General features: G+C 35.9%; 2 protein-coding genes across 10 annotated transcripts in view; one reads left to right on the top strand and one right to left on the bottom strand.

Moving 5' to 3' along the window:
• Positions 1–1,019, bottom strand: part of LOC311287795 (A-kinase anchoring protein 13) — a 77,697-nt gene extending 76,678 nt beyond the window's left edge. For all 9 annotated transcript variants that reach the window (XR_014626805.1, XR_014626806.1, XR_014626807.1 and 6 more), the window contains exon 1: positions 850–1,019. The gene's annotated coding sequence lies outside the window, so the exon portion shown is untranslated. The remainder of the gene's footprint in view (positions 1–849) is intronic.
• A 1,549-nt stretch (positions 1,020–2,568) lies between these two features.
• sv2ba (synaptic vesicle glycoprotein 2Ba) lies at positions 2,569–23,877 on the top strand. The gene is made up of 15 exons (XM_084406054.1): positions 2,569–2,765; positions 5,937–6,182; positions 10,460–10,543; positions 10,647–11,155; positions 13,246–13,426; positions 14,102–14,253; positions 14,415–14,548; positions 15,732–15,821; positions 16,009–16,122; positions 16,549–16,637; positions 17,811–17,975; positions 18,570–18,703; positions 18,823–19,026; positions 20,181–20,340; positions 22,703–23,877. Exons 4-15 carry the CDS (start codon positions 10,693–10,695, stop codon positions 22,884–22,886), a joined length of 2,070 nt encoding a protein of 689 aa, XP_084262180.1. The 5' UTR covers positions 2,569–2,765; positions 5,937–6,182; positions 10,460–10,543; positions 10,647–10,692; the 3' UTR covers positions 22,887–23,877.
• Positions 23,878–24,179: the final 302 nt, after the last annotated feature.

Genomic DNA, 24,179 nt, shown 5'->3' with positions numbered 1-24,179 from the left:
GCTTGGAAGTTGAATGACATTTCATAGGTTTGACATGAGGGTGAGTACATAATGAAATAATTTACATATTTGGGTGATTATACCTTATAAATACAGTAAGCTGAGACTTAGATCAAACTAACTCTTTATCGCGAATCATTAACATCAACGATAAATCGTGGCATTTTATACATCGCGATGTATCGATATAATGATGAATCGTTACACCCCTATTTATATTAAAAAAATGGTAGCCAATGCTACCATTCACTCCCATTATAACGCTCCGATTGATTTTGGCAGAAATAAGAAAGTCATATACACATAGGATGCTTGGGGGTGAATAAATTATGGGATAATATTCATTTTTGGGTGAACCCTTAAAATTCTGAAGTAAAGCATAAAACACTCAGTGGATATAGTAAAAAAAATAAGCAAAGAAGCTAACTTCCTTCAAATTTAAGCCTAAGTTTTAGATATTGCTGTTATTAAAGAGCATTAAAAACTAAATTAAGATAGACAAAAATAAGAATAAAACAGAAAGAAAAACTGATTCAATCTGTAGGGGTAAATTGTTGATTGGGAGACTTCTTGCCATACAGATGCGTTTAAATACTATGGTCGGTTTGTGCACCTGTTGACTCTTTAACGAAATTAAGTCAAATTTAATTTCCTTATATTAAATAAGCCGCGCCTTAACCATGAGAACATAAACCCTGTTTTGTTGTTTGACGTGTTAATAGCACGTCCATAATATTACACGTCAGGTGTATCCATGAAGTACAACTAAACAAAAGCTGTCAAGCACATTCACACACACGCACCTCTATATTTCTCCGTGAAAGGCTACACATGAAATAAACCACTTACCTCTAACTAAACACGTCTACCGCCGTAGTTTCCCTTATGGACGCACGAGGATACAAACTACAAATAAACTGGAAACAGGTCAGATGAAATCTGTGTTTCATTATACTCTTTGAGGAAACATATTAACCGTGATCTTTAACCAGTGGGAGGTAAATGTTGATGACCAAAAACTTTCCTATCCGTTTTTTTTGTTTTCTTCTTCTTCTTCCAGGTGGTGGCCCAGAAACCCGAATCTACCATTGGGACGCATTGAAATCTTAGGGTCGTTTTTTTCCTTACTACTTGTGTTTGTTCACTAAAAGTTTAGTCATTTATATCTGCTATTTATAAGGAATAGTACCTGACAATCAAAAAGAAATCCGCTGCAGTAATCTCTATACAATTGTCATTAAATTACACATTATTCTGTAATCACAAACGAATATGATTGGTCCATCTTGACCAGCGCTGAAAAAATGATCAGGTATCAGGTGACATCAATGTCTATGGACTGCGTCGAAACGGGTGTGGATAATAATTTATACATGAGTAATGAGACTAAGATACATTTATACTAATTGAATTGAAAATACATAGTAAATAATTTAAATAGAAAAATTTGTATTTAGACCCATCGTACCTTGACCAATCAAAGACAACCTCCGGACCGTCTAAGCCACGCCCTTCTAAGTTCTATGTGAATAAAACCAAATATCAGTTTGATGTGCGTCTCTACTAGAGACACTTCAGTAGTTTGATTTCTAATGCAGGATAAATTAAGACTATATTACTGATCATACTTTTTTGTTTAAGGATGTTAAAACTGAATATTTTCAATAAGATTTCTCATCTGCTGGTGTTTTATAGTTTGTTGTGCCACCCCCTATCGGTAAGTAAATAGACTGCATTCCAAAAACTTTCATTTTTCATTTTAAAGGGATAGTTCAGCCAAAAAGGAAAATTCTGTCATCAAATACTCGCCCTCAAGTAGTTCCAAACCTGTACGAGTTTCTTTCTTCTGTTGAACACAAAAGAAGATTTTTTTTTTTTTTTTAAATGTTGGTAACCAGACAGTTGTAGGTAGCTAGGGGAAAATACTATGGAAGTCAATGGCTACCGTCAACTGTCTGTCAACAGTCAACTGTCTACCAACAATCTTTAAAATATCTTATTTTGTGTTCAAAAAAAGAAAGAAACTCATACAAGTTTGGAACAACTTGAGGGTGAGTAAATTATGACAGAATAAAAAATTGTGGATGAACTATCCCTTTAAGCTATAAGAGGGAAACAGTCGATCATGTTGACAAAACAAATAGTGTTATAACGAATATGCTTCTACTTATTTAAGCATTCTGTTAACGTTAATAATGTTACCCATTAAACTATTTTGAATGAAATTTGAGTTTTTTTTTTTATTAATTAATTGTATTATTATTTTTTAAATGCATTTTAGGGCTACCATAATTAATGCGTGCACTTAAGATAGGCAAAAAAAAAATTTTTTCATTTAATTTAATATTAATTTTGGGGTTTTTACATTCACATTCACTAGATTTATTCCATTGTCCTTTATAAAGACATTAATGCTATTATTTTTTATTATTCTCATAATTTGTTATTTTTAACATATTTTTCATAACATAAGTATTACATTGTCACCTTAATTAAAAGTTTAAAATAAATCCAAATAATATTTTAACCATTTGTTTTAGTAAATGACAATGTAAAAGCCAAATATTGAATTTTGGAAACAACTTTATTTTATAATTTAATATTTTCCTCATGCTGCATGGATTTATACACAATAAAATCTAAAGCTGCCTTTGTATTTATTAACAGGGTTGTATTTGGGGGGTCTTTAGCATCAAAAAGTTGGTCAAAGCATCCAAAATATCCATCCAGCACTGGAACAATGACAGTCTAACAAGCCAGTCCAGGTGAAAAAGTTTAGTGTGATACATATGACACTATTAACCCTTTGAAAACAAATAATATTTCCAAAACACATCATTTGCATATTTATTGTGAGGCGCTGCTTGTGTGTGTTGTGAATGGAAGTTCAAGGGTCTCTGAATAATGAGGTTCATGATCCCCAGTGAACTGTCTCAGTGTATTCAGAAAGCCCCGGGCCGCCATTCTCTCCCCCCAGCAGAGTTCTGCTGTTAGATAAATAAGGAAATAGCGAGAGAAAAGACTCTTCTCTCTGTGTCACGCTGAGTTGCACTTCAACGCATTCGCGATAGCAGCCAGAGTAGGGGAAAACGTGAAGTGAATTTCAATTTGCCGTCTGCAATCCGTCGTTCCCAGTTAGACACCAATGAAGAGAGATGGGAAACAAGCCTGACACAATGAAGTACATTGCCAGTTTTGTTCCGTCACAAAAGCTGTTTTGTACGTTGAAGGGCTTGCGCTGACAGGGTGGGCTGTCAGCTATGTCAAAGTTGATTCATGCTTAGTTGGGGAAGTTTTATGGTGGTCAAGGAAATTGTTGTGTTTTCCTCTTCTGAAGATTTGAAAATAAATTATTGGTTATAGATAAAGGCCTGGTTTCACAGACAGGAGGAGTAGACCTTAGTTCATGGATTTTTAGCTTTTATAAACGTGAATTAGAAGAAGAAAAACATTGGTGTGCATCTTGAGACATGATAATAAATGATAAAATCATATTTTAACAAGTTGCTTTCAGTTCAGACAGCTGAAACATGCATTTTAGTCTGGCACTAGGTTTAAGCCTGGTCTGTGAAACCGGGCATATCTAGGCTTCATACAATTAAACAACTAAACAGATTTAATCTACTGTAAATTCTCGAAAGTCATTTTCAGAATATGTCCCATTTACTCATTACTGATATAATTCACAGTGCTGTAAGGATACTGAACTTATATTAATATAATATTAATATTTGACAGATTTAACTCTATTTAGTATTAAATACTAAATTAATGCATGAGCAGCAATAAAGCATTTGAATATCTTTTATAATGCATTTTGTTCCTGAATTTTCAGCATCATTACTCCAGTCTTCAGTGTCACATGATCCGTTAGAAATCATTCTAATATGCTGATTTGGGGCTCAAGGATATATATATATTTAAAATTATTATTATAGCCGATATATTAATTTTGAAAAATTTTGAGATGTGTAGTTTAATATTTTTGTGGAAATTGTGATGCTTTTTTTTTTTTTTTCTGGCTGTATAGTAGGTTGTATAATGCATAATGTTCAATAAATAGTAAGATAATATTTCATTCCTTAGTTGCTATTGTTCTTCCTCAAACAAACACTAGATGGCGACTTTATCTTTCACTATAGAGTAGATTTGAGGATCAAGTCAATTTCACAAAGCTTTAAGAATTTACCTATCAGTGGCATTTCAGTGCATCATAACTGCGAATGTTTATAATTATGCAAGCATTATCTTAAGAAATCGAATACTTGGGTTTATCAGGTAGGCTACTTATTAGGACTACGTATTGAGAGGCTTTCGTGTCTGTCAGTCAGGTGACTGGAACTGCAGTCACGCTCCAATCAGCTTTGAAGGTTTTGAGAGGGTCAGTTTGGTTGTCTGTGCTTTACCGTGACCGTCTTTCCTTCCCACCTCCATTCCCTTAATAATGTAGGATTACGCTAGCATAGCGTACTTCTGGCCTTTGGAAAACAAGATCGACAGGACAAGACTGACTGAGTTTATCTGACACCAACACAAAGGGTCTAATGCTCTGTCATTCAGTGGAAGATATGTTTCCTAATTCCTGACATAATTTAGATACAGTTGAGTTGACCCCTATTATATATATATATATATATATATATATATATATATATATGTATGTTTTTTGTTGTTGTGGTTATTGTTAATGACAAAATGACAGAAATTTCTATGAAATTTGGGCACACAATCCAAGAAGATTATTTAAATTCATTGTATACTGTTTTCCAAGATTTTAATCAAATACCTGTGATTTATAAGTTAATTTACAAAGTTATGTAACGGTATAGGCCTACATAAGTATTTGGTCTAATGTAGCTAGCGAACAGTTGGCTAATGCAGTTTCTTTGCCCCAAAATGGCAGCCTTATATTCAATGACATAAAAACAAAACAGCATTTTAGTAAAACTGTATTGATTGGTTAAGACAGGACATTAAATGTGGGCTCCAATTTTTGTTTTAAAGTGGTCTGCCACCTGACAAGGTAGTCGTGTTAAACCGAGGATTTATGGAGGTGAAGCTGGTTTTTGCCCACTAGGGAAGTTTAGATGAATTAGTGGGAGGGGAAAGTAAAGAGGCGGAACGAGGGGAGAAAACACAGGGAATATATGTGATCTAAAAATAGCCAATGGTTCTGTTGGGGTGGAGCTAATCCTCTTTGCAGCAGAATTACTGGCTGTGGGATTAGGCAGCTTTACTGTGTGCAAGACATCTACCCACTATAATACCGTCCCATAGCAGGCCGTACAAACTAACTCCGTGCGTAGCCGGAAACGAGCATTTTACTTCAGCTAGTTAAGCCGTAATGTGTCGTTGAGGTCAGTTTGAGAAGGAAATGTCAGCATCCTTCTGTGTGCCCTGAAAGAACATATTGACTATTCTTATTTTTTATGGAATATTGCAGTATTTATTATAAATCTGTGCACATCATTATTATTATTTTTAAATTTGCACCCGCTCCCACTTGCAACATGATATTTACTGGCGTGAGGGCGGGACCCATCACTTACATGAGATCGACCAATAGCAAATCACAACCATCCAATCAATTCCTGATGGACAAAATCATGTCCCGCCCCCATTTTTTCACTTGGATATACGTCACAATGGGGAAGAAAAGACTATCGCAACGTCTGTTTAATGCAGACTTTACAAAAAGAGTTTTGAAAGATATTGCACTTTGGGGAAAGCAAACATTTCAGGCCGTGAAGGCTAAAATTTGGCAATTTAATTGGAATAAATTGTACTTTATCTAAGTAAAAACTAATTGAAGGGGGTCATCTTTTCTCATTCAATAATAACTTCTCAGTGATTATTTTAGCATCAGTGGTATAAGCATGTCTATAATCATTATGTATTGTAACAGTATTCCCCTCTGGTTTTGTCTATTGTTGCAGCATGTGTTCATTAAACTGGATGTGGACTCTACCATTTGGTCTGGCAGCATCAAGCGTAGGGAGATTCCATCTGGATGAGCCGGAGGCGCTGATCATGAGGTCGACCCATAATCCCCTGGTCTGCCCATCAGACTCCTGTTAAGGTGACATGTAGGGCTTGCCTTCTGAAACTCTGCCAGGATTTTCCTTTGGATTTTTTAGCAATTTATATCGAACGCCATAATACATAAAGGAAAAGTAATTCTGGTAAGTCAATTTTATTTCATTTCATTTAAACGTTAAGGTATTTTAAAACTGCTTTTAAATTATACCTGAAAGAGGATTGCATTCAGTGAATGCTTTGCATTCAACTTTAAATGTCTGTAGTCCTACAAAAAAATGACAGATCACAATATTTGACTTTGCCCGTTTCGATCACAATTGTGAAATGATAACTATAAACAGAGATTGGATTTACACTTTGAAAGTACTAGTATTTTGCAGATCTATAAAGCTGATGAAAAAGTTCCACCCTACATCATGACATGTCGCCTTTCGTTATGTACAACAGATTGTTTATTGACTTTTAGCCATTGACATTTTGGGTCCTATGTGTCCACCAATGAGGTTATAATCATAAAATGACAACAGCTCTAAAAGAAAATAACTAATAACTAGAAACTGAAGTCTGCTATACCATTATATATTATAACATTTTGTAATTTTCTTCTAAAAAGAACAAAAGAAATATGATCCAAATGTAAGGCTTTAGAGTGATTTTTAGTAAGCATACATGTATCTAGACAATAAGGAAAAATAAGTAAACAAGCTTAAATATTATTCACCTGTTGTTTAAAAAAATTTTTTTAATAAACATCAATGGCAAATAATGACCCCAAATAATTAAAATGTCCAAACATATCCAAATTATTATGTAGAAAGTATGTTGATACAGAAATAAAGGTGCATAATTGTCATTGTCCAGAGGCTTCTCTGTAGTTTTACAGGTGACATGCATGCCCTTCAGACTTGCCCTCCATTAGCTGGCGTCTCCTCCCAGTGACATCACTAAAGACCCGCCCACACCATGTGCACATTCAACCATATATAGATATATCGCCTGAAGCAGAGGATGTCACCAATGAATTTAAGTGTGAAGATTCTCTATAAACACCTTTCAGTTTAGCTTTCGGACGTCAGATCATAATCTACAACTGTAGTGTTGGTTCATACTTTAAATGAAATGTGAAGTTTTTGTATTATTATTAGTAGTTTTAGATGCAGAATAGCATGTCAGAGTGTAGGAAACTGTTGTCACTGCTTACTTTCATGTCATCTGTTCATAATCATTTCAATAATGCACCAGGACATGTGTATATATATAAGTTTTATATGCACATTAAAACAATAGAACATGCATGTAAAAGGATGAATATCATGATCTGTTCCCCTAACAGTCCCTGCAGACTTAATGCATTTGCTAGAACATTTGTTTTAGCTTATTTGGTCACAGTACATGTCTGAAGTTACGTAATGCCCATCTGGGACCGTCAGATCACGATGACTAGGCCGAGACAGGATACTCAGTGAATGTAAATGGATTCACTCAGTAATCTCTTTTCAACTGCTTTTAATGTTTTCGCAAGGGACCATTGTCAGTGTTAAGGGATGCACGGGTTGTATTTTCTGTATTAATAAAAGCATACATTTTCTTTGCAAACATTTTAATTTGTTAAATTTTTTCATTTTCTTTGTACAATTAACTGATTTGCTCGTTATTGTTCTTTATTATTGATTGCTCTTGTTTATTATACTCCTAGCATTTGATTATTTCATCAAGAAGAGGGTGTTCATCACCCTCCAAATTTAATCTGGCCTTCTGGGAATGAATAAAATTCGTCTGGTTTTAAGCTGGATTAAATCATAGCTCTCACTTGGAAAGCAGGAAAAAATATGGCACATGTCCGGGCACAAGAAAAGCATTCCGTCTTTATAGTATTATACACATTTTGCACAGTCACATTTTGGTCCATTGCTAAACAGACACACACACAGGAACATGTGTGCATGGTCATTAAAGGGATATTTCACCACTGGAAAGATGAATTTATATTTAAATTAGGTCATTTATGTAGTAGAAATGTGAATGTTGGTGCCTTCTAGACTGAGAAAAGCCAGAAAATTTATTTTTGGCTCAAAGTGGATGAAAGACAACAACTCCCAGAATGCAATTGCTTCCCTGCCCTACGAAGCCACTCCCAAGCCACGCCTACCGGTTACAAAGGGCAGTATTGTAAGGAATGATACAACTAGGCTACTAGTTGACTCGAAACTGAAAAGATGCCGTTTTATCATGAGATCCCCCTATGGGTGGGTTGAAAACATGCGGAACTAGCTCCTATACTGGTTGTAGTCTCTAGCCTCTGGCCATAAAAGCCTCCGATGACGCAAAATGACGATTTTTAGGTCATTGGAGGTTTTTTCCAGACACACAATACAGAAATCTCTCGTGTCAGGGGGACATGAGGGAGGGAAGCACGGTGTTTCGAAAATACTACCGGGTTTCTACTGATACAAAGCTTAATGCTAATCGGTGAAGTATCCCTTTAAAGCTGCCTTATTTTCATATTTATAATATCAGTATATAACATGCTCAAATACATTACTGTTCTATATAAAATACTTAAATTTGCATGCAGTGAGCAGGATGTCTTGCGTCTGGCGTGGTCAGATCAAATGCCTTGGGCTGGATAAGTAGGGGCTTATAATGAGGTCTAGTCTTGACCAGTATTATCATCTTGTATTACACACTCTAATGGCAGCAGGAGACAAGAGGAAGTTATAGTTGTTTGTAAACATCTCATTTACTGTATAGCTCCTCTTAACAAAAAAAAGTTATTGACAGTGCATACACATCAATATATGTTTGCTAATGTGGCACCAAAAAGTATTTGGACACTCAAGTCAATGTTTGACAACCACAAAGTGGCCAATTTCTTGTTTTCATTTTGAACAGTAAGCAATTCACTGTTTCTGATAAACTTTTAATAAAACACAATTTTTGTATGACTTATTCTTTATGTTTATTACATTTATTTTACTCCTCTATATTATGTGATCATATTGCATTTATTTTAATGCTTCATTGAAAATACGATAGCCTAACTACTGTATATTGAGCTTAGTCGGGGGTAGACGTCATATTTATTTTTGAGGGTGTAAGGGATCGACGTGCAGTTTGTTCAGTGGTTTGTGAACTGAGAACCGATAGATATCTTACTTATTTAGAACCAGTCACCTTTTTTAAAGTACCTTGGGCGAAAAATGCTTTTAGGGACGGTTCACACAGAATGCGTTTTTGTCGAAAAATGCAAGGTCTAGAGACGTGTTTTTTTTTCAAAGTTAGAATTTATTTTACCTTGAACGACACGTTTTTAGAATGCCGTGTCGTGTGCAAGACGCTACAACAGACCCAAGACGCGAGCGCAATGGTTAAAGACGCCCGTCTAGCGCGTTTACATTGAAAAACAATTCTGTTAGAACGGCCCCATACTTCACTTCTGAATCAGCAGCACAAAACTAACAATGTGAATAGTGAAGTCCAATTACAGAATGAATGACTCAAATGAGCTGATTCTTTTCAGTGAATCATACAGCGTGAAAAGCGTAGTCTGATTTCAAAACAAATGACTAAAGTCGGTTATTTTTAGAAAATCAACATACAGGCGACAAGTGTATTATGATTCTCAAACAAATGACTAATGGGTCGATTCTTTTCAGTGAATTAAACATAGGCTACAGAGCGACCAGTGTGCGATTCTCAACCAAACAGCGCAACCAGTGCAGTGCATCTTTCAAACGAATGACTGAGTCGGTTCTTTTAGTAAATCAAAAATACGGTATACAGCTCCACCAGTGGGGTAGTGCAATTCCCAAATGAATGACTGTGGCTGCATCCGAAAAAGGTACTTATTTTGAATAAGTAATTACTTTACGACCACTAAAAAGGTACGTTCTGCAGCCTATAGTAAGTGTGTGTAGTCTGAATGCAATTTGGACGTAGGCTACTACATTCGCCATGTTGTCATTATCATGTGGCCTACCAGTGTCAGTTATGTCACTTCACTGCCCTTTTACAAATCCTCTCCCGTGACCTCATTGGATAGTAAAGTGTCCATCGTATGCACACTTTATAATCTCACCTGAAGTAGTAGGTCATCCGGGTACTTTTTGCCTACACTTTTATGAGGACTGTGAATTCAGACATACTTCTTTTGTCACATACTGTTTTTCGCCTACTATATTGTATGGAAGTATGCCATTTCGGAGTCGCTTATTTTTAGTGAATCAAACCCACACGCAAAAAAAAAAAAGTACAGTCATTAGTGTGTGTAAACACCTTTTGTAAGATTTTAAAAAAGAAAAACCAATTCAATGAAATTGCATTTACCTCTCAGCCTCGTTTTTATTCATGTAAAATGAAACCATGAATAAGGTTGATTAAAAACAATAACTTTTTCTAACTAATGTTCTTTTTATTTCAGGTGCAGCATGTGGCCTTGTGTAGAACCAATCAAAGGGAAATAACTCATTGCTATCATAAATATTGAGGCCTTAACTTACCTGAGGTGCAATTGATTTTATTTAAGACCTTTTTGGATTTGGAACTGTCACCAGAGACTCCAAGAGATTTCTGAGGAATATGTTAATTTAGCTATTTTTGTCTCCTAGAATATATATATATATATATATATATATATAAGAAATTCAAGCCAAAATGGATGACCCTTACCAAAACAACATAAACCAGCCGGGAGAAACGTATCCCACATATGGAGAAGGAGGAGAGTACACTTACCCTTATCAGACAGACTTCCCTCCTCGGGAGGAGGATGATGCTGCTAGTGATGCCACCGAGGGGCATGATGAAGATGAGCAGATGTATGAGGGAGAATACCAAGGCGTCCCTCACCCGGACGAGATCAAGGAGGCACGGAGAGCCGCACGGAGGGAGGCCCGTGCGAAGGCCAGGATGGCAGCTGAGGTCGAAGAGGAAACGTTGCCAGAGCAATACGAGAGCATCATGGAAGACTGCGGGCACGGACGCTTCCAGTGGACCCTCTTCACGGTGCTGGGTCTGGCCCTGATGGCTGATGGTGTGGAGTGCTTCGTTGTGAGTTTCGCCCTGCCCAGTGCTGAGAAGGACATGTGCCTGTCGAATGCTGACAAGGGCATGCTGGGTGAGTGAAGGAGTGGGGATCAGAATCAGCTTCATTTCTGATCAGACAAAAATCAATTTGCTTTGTTTATAAGAAAGCCCTGTCAAAGAGTTAGACTATTTTTAATGTGGTTCAACACTAAGTTTTCAGAACTAAAAACTAAATATGAAGTTACCTGTATTTATATTTGGGCTGGGAAATAATAGCAAAAATAAATGATCTTTACATGCTTTTGAAGAAGAAAGATCTACACTGTGGTGTAGTCAATATTTGTTATATTTGTCAAATCAACATCCTAAACCCTTTTATCTTGATACATGCATCATTTAAAAAGTAAAATGTTATTCCACAAATGGAATCCTATTTTTTCCATCTAATTTCTTATTCAATTTCAGTCATCTTTTTATTATTATTAAGCTATTATTATTCATTTTCCTGTTATTTTTTATTAAAGAAATATATCATTATTGTTGCTATAATTATTATTATGTTTTGCAAGGAGTATTATTATTACTATTACACGTGTTACTATTCCATTTTAAAAGTTTGGGGTCAGTAATATGATATATATATATATATAAATTAATACTTTTATTCAGCTAGGATACATTAAATTAATTAAAAGTGACAGTAAAGACATTAATAATGTTCAAATAAATGCTGTTCTTGTTAAATTATCCAATCATCAAATAGTCCTTAAAATGCATATGTTTTCAACATTGATAATAAGATAGCTTCTTAATCAGCATATTAGAATGATTTCTGAAGGATCATGTGACACTGAAGACTGGAGTAATGATGCTGAAAATCCAGCTTTACATCACAGGAATAAATTACATTTTAAAATCTATTCAAATAGAAAACATTTCTTCTAAATTGTGATACTATTTAAAAATATTACTGTTTTTACTGTATTTTTGAATAAATACATGCAGCCTTAAGCATAAGAAACTTGAACGTGAGAGATTTAATGCTATTTTTAAATAGCCCTGTTCTTAGATTGCGTGCAATAGTGAGGGAGAAGCAGGAAAAGTTTTAGTGAGGGATGAAAGTTGCCGCTGTCTAGAGTGGTGCGTAATCCACGTCGAGGTTCACAATCCCTGCCACGTGCCTGATAATCACTTATCCCAGTCTAATTAGCTGTGTGTGTGTGTGTGTGTGTGTGTGTGTGTGTGTGTGTGTGTGTGTGTGTGTGTGTGTGTGTGGCAGAGCATCTATGAAGGCAAGAGAGAGACATAGATGGGATGTTGTTTGATATTCTGATGCTTCTGTTAAAAATGTCCACTTGATTGTGATAAAGATCACAATTAATTTATCCAAAATAATAAATAGCTATACTGTACCTTAAAGTCGACATGAAACTGAAGTTGCGATATTTCTTTGTTCCCCAACCCATTGTGACGTATATCCGAGAGAAACCGCTTCTTGAACAAGAAAAAATGTAGGGCAAGACTTGACTTTGTCCATAGGGATTTGATTGGATGGTTGTGGTTTGCTATTGGTGGATCTCATGTGAGTGACAGGTTGTCCCGCCCTCACGCCAGTAAACACATCATCAGAGAAGAGAAGAGATGACGCTGCAAGAGGGAGGGAAAGTTATTTTGATTAAAGATTACGAGGGCACATGAATAAAATAAAATAAAATAATGATAAAACTAAATCGTTTATAATAAATACTGCAACATTCCATAAAAAAAGAATAGTCAATTTTGATTTCAAGGTGACTTTAAAAGGATATTTCACCCACAATTAAAATTCTGTCAGAATTAAAATCATTTATTCATCCTCATATCGTTCCAAACCCATATGACCTTCTTTAATCTGCGGGACACACACACACACACACACTGAAGAATATCCTGTAGACTTAAAGGAGACTTTTTCAGTATAATGAAAGTGAATGAGTCTTTATAAAGCATGAACTTGCTAATGATTTGAATCAACAATATAATGTTTGTAAATGACCTTTTTGCTGGAAATGCTGGAAACTGTTTCCTGCAATATTTGTTTTTTAAATGTTGCAGAAGTAGCAGATAGTTTTACTATTATATGTTGTGTTATTCTTCCTCAGCATCTAACTGTCTGGCTCTGTGTTTTGTCTCTGTGTTCAGGTTTAATAGTGTACGTGGGCATGATGATCGGCGCTGTCGTGTGGGGGGGTCTGGCTGATAAACTGGGCAGACGACAGTGTTTACTCTACGCACTGGCCATCAACTGCATCTTCTCCTTCCTGTCTTGTTTCGCTCAGAGCTACGGCTTCTTTATCTTCTTCAGGCTCTGCTCGGGAATTGGGTGAGACTCACAGAAAGCAGCAGGAATTTATTTATACATCTACACTATCGCTCAAAGATTGTTTTATGTTTTTGAAAGATGTCTCTTGTGTTCACCAGGACTGCATTAAATGAATCAAAAATACAGTAAAAACTGTAATATTGGGAAATATTATTACAATTTAAAGCTGAATTTTCAGCATCATTACTCCAGTCTTCAGTTTCACATGATCCTTCAGAAATCATTCTTATTTGCTACACAAACATTTCTTATTAATATCAATATTGAAAACAGTTGTGCTGCCTAATGTTTGTGCAAACCATGATACATCTTTTCATGATTATTTGATGAATAGAAAGTTCAAAAGAACTTATTTGAAATATAAATCTTTTGTAACATCATAAATATATTTACTGCCATTTACTTTTGATCAATTAAATGCATCCTTGCCAAAAAAAAGTATTAATTTCTATAAAAAAGAATCAAACTGACCTAACTTTTGAACGGTAGTGTATCATATAGTTCTTGTATGATTTCATATGTCACATTTTTTACATAGACACATTTACCAGAGTCTAATGGTTGTATATTGCAGCTTAATTAACTGATGGAATCACTTACTGGCTTTATGGTAGAATTGTATTTTATCTGTCCAATAAATGATCTCAAGAAACAGTTTCTGATGATCTCCTGCAGGATCGGAGGATCAATCCCTGTTGTGTACACGTACTTTGCTGAGTTCCTGCAGATAGATAAGAGAGGAGAACATCTCAGCTGGCTGTGTTTGTTCTGGATGCTCGGAGGACTGTACGCTTCCTTCACCGCATGGGGAATCATCCCACATTATGGTAATCCATCGTAAATCCTTACAATGTTTCTAATAATGGCAATTACTACACGTGTAAGAGCAGACTTTATGAAACAATATTAGTTGTCTGGAACTTGTTGGACATAAAACCACATTTCAAGATCCAGGTTTCTGAGAGTTTGGGTTGTTTTTTTGTTGCAGGCTGGGGTTTCAGTATGGGGACAGAGTTCCAGTTCCACAGTTGGAGGGTGTTTGTGCTGGTTTGTTTCCTTCCCTCTGTGGCTGCTCTCGCTGGGCTTGTGTTCATGCCAGAAAGTCCCCGTTTCCTCCTGGAGGTAATATAGTGTATGAAAGTTTACTAGTAGAGCACGCTGCTTTATCTATAAATAAAAACATTCAAATACATTATTTATTTATTAAGTTAGTTTTTCTCTTCTCAAAATTCTGAATTTTATAGATATTTCTTTTTATACTGTAAATAGGCATATTGTGAAAAATATTGCATTTTAAAGGTGCAGTAAGCGATTTTCGAGAATTCTCGTTGAATGCTGTTGATATTTGAAATCAACCCAAACATACACCCCTCCGCCCTTCATTGCTCCACCTCTAAAATGCACAAACTCACAATGCAAGAGTGGAAGTCTCTTTATTGAGCAGCAGTGAAGCAAAATACATTTTTGCGAAGATGACGAACAGCACACCAGCTCCAGTTAAACAAAGACACTCAAAACTCTTCTGTTACTCGAGATAACATTACAAGAACAGCATGTCTTAGTTATGTGAAACATAGCAAAACCAGTGTTACTCACGTGTGGAGCAACAATAACCTCAGGATCCGTTTTCAGGCCTTACCGCACCGGTCCCTCCAGCGCTGGAAAGCTTTTCTAATATAAACGAAGGTCCTAAAGCTCTTGCCTGATCATAACCCTTCCTTTTCCAGTAATATTCTTCTTGCCTTTTCTCTTTTGTAATGTCTCTCAGCCACCTCTCTTTCTACAGTCTTTCTGCAAATGCTCACTCTCTCTCCTCCCCCATCATGAATGGACACGCCCCCTACTGCTGATTGGCTACAAGTGTGTTGCGCTGCTCGGTCTGATCCGCTTTCAACAGCGTTTCTCAGAAATTGCTTACTGCACCTTTAAGGCATAAATTACTTTTCTTTATTGTATAAAATGTAGTTGGCAGACACCCAGTGCTACACAAAATGAATGATCTCCCTTCTGGGTTATTATCATTAACTAAAACTATTAAAATCATTTCTGTTAATTGAAATACAGTTGAAGTAATATAAAATCGAAATATTAGTTGAAAAAATTTGAAATGTAGCCTTGGCAATAAAATTAGTTAACGAACTAAAACTGAAATGCATATACAAATAAATTAAACCTAAAGGCAATATTTAAAAATATAAATTAATAAAATGATAAAAGCACATTACAAAATGACTGAAAATGAAACTAAAATGAACATCGAAGATAGTAAAAACTAAAATAACATTGTCTCTTTTGTGAATTTCAGTCTGCAAGACACGATGAGGCCTGGATGGTCTTGCGGCAAGTCCATGACACCAACTGGAGGGCAAAGGGAGAGCCAGAAAGAGTGTTTCAAGTAAAGCTGTCCATTTTAAAATTCTACACCACTAAATAACAGCAAAGCAGCAGAATTAACCCTAGATCTGCATCTGTGATGAGTTTACTGAGTAAAGTTTTGAATTTATTAGTAACTGCATTGGCGACACTTGATAAATGGCTCATCTTACATGGTCTTAACTATGAAATATATCCCTCTCTTTCAGGTTTCGCAGCTTAAAATACCTGAAACACAAGATGACGAGTTCATAGAGATTCAGAGTGAAACTGGAACTGCCTTTCAGAGATTCATGGTCAGACACCTGACCCTGGTTAAACAGGTAAGCTAACATAATCCAACTCCAGAGGTTTATCCTTTTTACAATTTATAGTACAATCAGTATCTGCCACCATCTTCTTTCTCGTCCTGCATCATTTGAGCTTCAGACCTGAATGATAGCTAAATGTGAGGCTTGTTGAGGAGAGCTGTGAGGTTACCTTTCTAAGCGAGTGGAATTACAGTTTTTGTCTGGCAAATGATAAAAAGATTGAAACGTGCAATAAAAATCATTAAAAACACCCAAAACACATTTGCAGCTGCATAGCAAACTCCTAGCAACCACCCTTGCATGGCAAGCACCACCTACATTTTATTCAGAAAATAGAAATGCAATAAAATTTTTGCAATTTTTCATTTGCAGATTGGATCTTAAGATTCTTGTTTTGCTAACACAAATAATGTGATTGTTTTGTTTCTTCTCCAAAAGGTCATGAAGAACATGATGTCACTGGCTGCACCTGATCTCAGAATCAATAGTTTGTTCATTGCCATTGTGTGGTTTACAATGTCCTTCAGGTGAGCAGCTCTTGATAGAGAAGCTTCAAATTTTGCTGCTTTATTGAGCTTCTTGCAGCATACTCTCTATGTTGCCTATCCTAGTCATATAATCTCATAAGTGATGGACTCTTGTAACGGGTAAAGAGCTGTGTGGGTAAACCTCAATCCCCTAGTCTCAAGAGGTGGACTAGCGATTGGCGCTAGAGGCTACAGTCTACAGCGTGATGCCATACTGAACCAGTGATGCCGGTTCGAAAACCGGTGGGGTTACACTCTACCTGGACAGCAACATAGTATCGGCCCAGATCCGTCCCACGTCTGGTACGCGTTGAATCCACATGTACCAGATGTGGCCCGGATCTGGGCCGACACTATGTTGCTGTCTGGTACATAGAGTGATCTGCATTAGACCTCTTTAATTATTTTAAACAATATTTAAGAATTTATATTAATACACGTCTTATGCTCACCAAGGCTTATCAATCAAATTTAAATAAAAGTATAACATTTCTATTTATTTAGAAATTCTATCTGTTTATTTATTTAATGGCAAAGCTGAATTTTCAGCATCATTACTCAAGGCTTCAGTGTCACATGATTCTCCAGAAATCATTCTAATATGATGACTTGCTGCTCAAGAAACCGTTGAAAATTGTTGTGCTACTTAAAGTGTGGAAGTGTTTTTTCAGGATTTTATTTTGAGGAATTAAAAGTTCAAAAGAACAGCATTTATTTGAAATAAATATTTGGTAGCATTAAGAATGTCTGTGTTGTCATGCTTGATAAATAGAATTTTCACAAAATGTTCACAAAATCATTTCACAAAAAAAAAAAAGAATTTTTGAGGTTAACGTTTGTGCCTATATGTTTATGCCTAATTGCATAGCACTCACTTATTTAATAAATTATTCATTTAGAGATATTTTCTATGTAGAATGAGTTTTAAGTATATTTAAAAAAATAAATTCCAAATTTTCAACAATCAAGATTTTTCTTGGTTCAGCCATCACAATGGACTTTCATTTCTTTTTTTCTTTTGACTACATGTGCATTGTGGAATTAACTTTCAAATGAAAATTACATTTCATGCTGCCTAATGAGAAAATTTTAGGAGGCAGTATACTAAGTCGCCATTATGTCTGGAGCATGTATATAATGATCTCAACTCTTAATTAATCTTCCACCACACAGCTATTATGGCCTGGGAGCGTGGTTTCCTGACCAGATCAAGTACCTCCAGTTTGAGGAGTACGAGACCAACGTCAAGACCTTCCATCGTGAGAAAGTGGAACGCTTTCATTTTAACTTCACTCTGCAAAATCAGGTCCACAAAGAGGGAGAGTATATCCATGACAGGTACATTTACTTCATTATTCACTTACATAATAGTACAATGTCAGATTATCATCTTAACTGTCCCTCTGTCTCTGTATATAAAGTATGATGTTTTATAGAATAAAGGACTAATGCAGGTACATACTGTTCAAAGATTAAGATTTTTTCATTTTGAAATCATGTGAAAGACTCTTATGCTCACCGAGGCTGCATTTATTTGATCAAAATTACAGTAAAAACAGTAATATTGTGATTTTTTTTATTTATTTTTAAATGTAATTTATTCCTGTGATGCAAAGCTGAATTTTCAGCATCATTACTCCGGTCTTCAGTGTCACATGATCCTTCAGAAATCATTCTGATTTGCTGCTCAAGAAACATTTTTTATTATTATAAATATTGAAAACCATGATCATTTGTTTAAGGGTTCTCTGATGAATAGAATTTTCAAATGAACAGCATTTATTTAAAATGAATATCTTCTGTAACTTTTGATTAATTGAATGCATCTTTGCTGAATAAAGCATTAATTAAAAAAATATATATATACTGATCCCAAACTTTTGCACGGTTGTGTATTGGTTAAGCAGTCAGTTGTATTTACTTTACATGCAGTTTTATCAACATAGAAATAAGAAACGTGAAGTTTGAGGAATCCCTGTTTGAGAACTGTTATTTTGAGGACATCAGATCAACAGAGACCTTCTTTGAGAACTGCACCATTAAAAACACAGTCTTCTACAATACTGGTATGCAATTCATATTTACTTCATATGCTAACCTTCATCCTATTAGATTTTTGAACGATTAGTTGGGTTTTCCTTTCATTAATGGTCATTTTCCTATATTTTTGTCTTGTTCCTTACAGACCTGTGGAAAGATTCCAAGTTTTTTAACTGTAAGCTGGAAAATACCACATTTTTGCACCCCAAAAAAGGCTGCCATCTAAATTTCCAAGAGGAAAATGACATTGTGATCTATCTAGTCTGCTTCCTGGGCAGTTTATCTGTGATACCTGGCAACATCGTAGCAGGTCTATTAATGGATAAAATAGGACGACTTAAAATTATAGGTGAGTGGTTACATGCAATAGCTTATATTAAAGTGCCCCAATTATGCTTTTTCGAATTTTACCTTTAATGCAGTGTGTGATAGAGCTGTTTGTGAATGTAAAATGTCTGCAAAGTTTTAAAGATCAAAGTGCACCACAAAGTTATTGTCTCCTACATGAAAGAAGCGATTCTGAACTGCCTGAAATGAGTCGTCAGCAATTCCAGTCTCACTTCCGTAACATATCTACGTAGGTTTTAGAGATGCGCGGATGGGCTATTATTTCATCCGCAACCGCATCACAAAAATCATCATCCGTCCGCCATCCAGCCGCACCAACGTTTTTGACCAATTTTCAAAACCGCACCCGCCCGCCATCCGTTGATTTGTGTATACATATATTTTTCATTTGATTGGTTCAACCGCCCGCCACCCGCCCGAATTTAATTAAAATATTATTTTTCGTCACGTCATCCGCCCAATCCGCGGTTTATCCGCGGAGTCCGCGGCTGTAACCGCCAACCGCGCATCTCTAGTAGGTTTGTAACAAATTTGCATAATGCCAGCTTATGGTCTTCATTGGCTGCCCGTGAACAATGTCGACTTTGCCCCGCCCTCAAACACTGTAGTTATAGCTGAGACTGGAAGAGTTTGGTTTGTGTTGTCGACATGCTGAGAAAATGCTGTTTTCTGTGCTGCGGATCTACTTTGCATGCACTTCAAAAGAAGGAGGACTCGCACTAGAATTGATACAGTAAAACCAACGCCATCTTTACTGTTCGGATCACTGTGTATCGAGCGCTGAAGAAGATCCGGAGTTGAAATTCAGATATGGTAATGGGAGTTTCGTTTCCAATATACACTGTAAGCGATAGACCAATCACAACAGACTGGGCCATCTGACCAATCAGAGCAGAGTAGGCTCTCAGAAAGGAGGAGTTTAGAGACTAAATCTTTTATCGAGCCGTTTCAGACACTGAGAATAGAGGGGATGTGCAATGTATATTCTGAGAAAATTGAAGTGATATTGACTTTGGATGCATGCAAATCTATTGTAGGACTCGGAGACCTTTAAAATAGCATAATAGGAGCACTGTAACAGTAATGGCTTTATCAATAACTTTCAAAGTGTTGATAGTATGTAAATTAATTCTTCTTGTTTATCTTTGTTTGCAGCGGCATCCATGTTAGGCTCCGCTGTCTGCACGTTCTTCCTGCTCCTGTGCTTCAGTCAGTGGGCTGTCGTCCTGTTCCAGTGCCTGTACTTCGCAGCCAGCGCGGCAGCTTGGAATGGCATCGAGGTCATCACCGTGGAGCTCTTTCCTGCCTCGAAAAGGTACAAAAAGGTCCATCACCAAAAGACATCTCTGATAAGTAGAATTAATATAAGGCAGATGCTTTTCAACCTTTTTACATTTGCTTAACATTTTCGTTAAATCTGTGAAATGTTTTTTCAGGATTCTTTGATGAATAAAAAGGTCAAAGGCACTTATTTAAAGGGGTGGTTGATTATGATTTCACTTTTTTAATTTTTAGTTAGTGTGTAATGTTGCTGTTTGAGCATAAACAACATCTGCAAAGTTACAACGCTCAAAGTTTAAAGCAAAGGGAGATATTTCCTTTTACAGAAATCGTTTTTTAAGGACTACAACAAACGGCTGGAAGGGACTACACAACATTCCTCCAGGGTTACTGACATCACTAACCTTGAAATTTACATAAACCCCGCCCTCGGGAACGCAATTTATAGATTATCATGACAGAATATGCTAATCAATGACTAGAAGATAACTACACATAAGCTACATAAATTCATCAACTAACCATTGAGAAATGTCCCGTTGCATTCTACATGTTGTCACTTCTTTTTGAGTCTCTCCATCATTGTCTAACTCCAGTTTGAACATAAAAGGCTAAAAGTTTTTGAAATTTTCAGTGCATGTGTGTGTGAGGTAAAAGGACACGAGCTCTTGAAGCTCCGCCCACTGTGTCGGGAGCACCAGCTCATTTGCATTTAAAGGGACAGACACAAAAACGGTGTTTTTTTGCTCACCCTCAAAAAGTGACAACTTTAACATGCTATATAAAAATATCTGTGGGGTATTTTGAGCTAAAACTTCACATACACACTCTGGGGACATCAAAGACTATTATTTTACATCTTGTGAAAAGGGCATTATACCACCCCTTTAAAACCGAAATCTTTTGTAACATTATTAATATCTTTACTGTCACTTTTGATCAATTTAATGCATTCTTAATGAATTAAAGTATTAATTTCTTTCAAAATTGAATAGTAGTGTAAATCTTTTTTTATATATTTATTTAGATAACTTAAATCCTTTTGCTACTGTTGTCAACATTTAAAGCAACATATTTGTACTTTTAGCAACAGACCTTTGTTTTAGCTGACGCAATATGTATTTGAGGTAAATGAAATTAAGAGAAATATATAAAATAATGTAAGAGATAAAACTATGCTCAATATGTTATTCTATCTTAAAGGGTTAGTTCACCCAAAAATGAAATGATCCCATTATTTACTCCATCCTAGGTGTAGGCCTATATTCTTTCAGCCAAACATAATCGGAGTTATATTAAACAATATCCTGGCTCTTCCAAGCTTTACAATGGGAGTGAATAAAGCGCATCCATCAATCATAAAAGTAGGCTAATCCATACGGCACCAGGGGGTTAATAAAGGAAATATAGGTAATTATAACTTTAAAAACTGTAATCACTAACTTCTGGTAAGGTCCTTCCGTGCGTTCATGGGAGTCTAGTTCTAGTGGAAATGTGACCTCTGACCCGACGCATGATGTAGGATGTAGGAGTAATGTAGACTTCGGTGAGAGTAGATGCCACTCACGGTTTAAAATGGCTGGGCAACAAACTCAAGCTCTTCTGACATTTCTCTTTAAAAATTCTCGTTTTAGACTTCTAATTCGTGAACAGTGTTTTGTTTTGTTTTTCTCTATCCTCTGCGCTTCTGCGTTCGTCAATAAGTCATGCATCGGGTCAGAGGTCACTCTTCCACCGGAACTAGACCCGCACACGGCTATTACCGGAATTTACCAGTGATCACTTTACCAGTGATTTATAGTTTATAAAGGTATAAATATGAATCTTTTTCTTACAAAATCGCATCGCTTCGCTTCAGAAGGCTTTTATTGACCCCCTGGAGCCGTATGGATTACTTTTATGATGGATGGATGCGCTTTTTTGGGCTTCAAATTCTAAGGTACCATTCACTCCCATTATGAAGCTTTGAAGAGCCAGGATAATTTTCAATATTACTCCGATTGTGTTTGGCTGAAAGAGGAAAGTCATATACACTTGAGGTTGAGTAAATTAGGTGATCATTTTAATTTTGGGGTGAACTAACCCTTTAAGGTTTTTTCAATGTTTTTGTCTGGAAATTTGTAAAGACTGATTGTAAAGGCCTCAATTATTCCATACACCTCAATAATTGCATACACTCTGCATTTCACAAAAGGTTCTTTATCGTGGAAAAGATTAAATAAATGAAGAAAAACAGTTATTTTAAGAACTAATCCCTGAAAGGTTCTTTGGAGAAACACAAATAGTTCCTCTATGGCATGATTGCAAAAAAAAAAAAAACTTTTGGAACCTTTGTTTTTAAGAGTGTAAAGTATGTACTTATTCTTCCATACTTAATCCATCTCTTGTTTCCTCAGAGCCACAGCTTTTGGTGTGCTGAATGGCACATGTAAACTGGCAGCTATCATTAGCACTTTCATCTTTGGCAAGTTTATTGGCATCACCAAGATTATCCCGATCATCCTGTCCTTCTCGGCGCTAGTGTGCGGAGGACTGCTGGCATTTAAGCTACCTGAGACTCGGGAGGTCATTCTTCAATGAAAAAGCCAAACTCCTCAAGGCCTCAGCGTTTGGTCCAGCTGAACACTGGATGACCGCATGCTTAGACTGATGAACACTGACAGGAAAAGGGCTGAATCATGTGAAGCTGAAACAGTGTTATGTTAGAACCACTGTACTGTAGTATTACCGTACTTTCATAGTATTACTTTTAAAGATGTAGATGTTTATGTTGTTCACAGTGGCTGTATTTTGAGTAAGAAATCCAAAATTTGGAAATATGGGGCAATATCTTTGCTACAAAATGATTTAGAGGCGAGTAGTGATATCAAATTCCCTTTTTTATATTGGAACAAATAATAACTTTGACTTTAAGTTCAATCTTTTAATGAGATCTGTGCATTTTACTTTTATTTAATATGTAAAAATTGAAAAAAATCACCCGCTCACCAACTTTTGGTCCTCAGCTAGTTTTTGTTGTGTTGTATTTGTTAACTACTGTGGTATATATTTATTTCACATTATACAATTACATTTCCACTGTGTTTTAATTCTAACGATTCCCATCTTTTCAACTATTATTTGTCATGCCTTTCATTAGAAGACGATCACGCTACATCAAAATTACATTGTTTGTATGAAAATAGACATTTTTAAAATTGACTTGTATGTGAAGTATGTATAATGCTCATTTCCTGTGAGAAAATATGTAGATTATGTGATTTTGATTTTATTTGTCTCTGTTTTAAAAGTGTGTGAATACTAAATATGTAGGTATGGCTCACAAATTATACTTTTTCACTATATTTTCACTTTTGACCACAGAAAAGGCTATTCAAATATACTCTTATACATCTATACATCAACACTGATTAAATGCTACAACAACTCCTAACAGCTTTATGTCAAGAGAAATCTAAAAGAAAATCTTTTTATATTTCATGTTCAAATAAGAAAAGATCAGTTTACCTTTTTGTTTTGTTTGTCCTGGTTTGTGATGGTGTAACAATAAAATTTAAATAAAACATTATAATTTTGCTCTTCATTGCTTCATGTTCTTTCACACCACAATATATTGAAATGGGAAAACCACAGTATTTTGGTCTTGGATGAAGTTCCCATGCTTTTCTGTCAGTATGGGCACATGGAAAGGCACTTGTGAAAACAAGGCCAGGGCACACGTGTGAATCAGTCACACCTCTTGTGATGGTCATTTATTTATGCAAAGGTGTGAAACAAAAATCTAGATAAGTCTTTCACCAGATTTACTAGATGAATTGCTGTGCATTTTATGCAACTCTTCATTTTTTTTCTTTTGAATTTCCTAAATAAAAC

This window comes from Rutilus rutilus (genome assembly GCF_951802725.1).
Source record: "Rutilus rutilus genome assembly, chromosome: 3".
NCBI lineage: Eukaryota > Metazoa > Chordata > Actinopteri > Cypriniformes > Leuciscidae > Rutilus > Rutilus rutilus.
The sequence above is the reverse complement of the archived record's forward strand: the minus strand, read 5'-3'. Positions and strand labels throughout refer to the sequence as shown.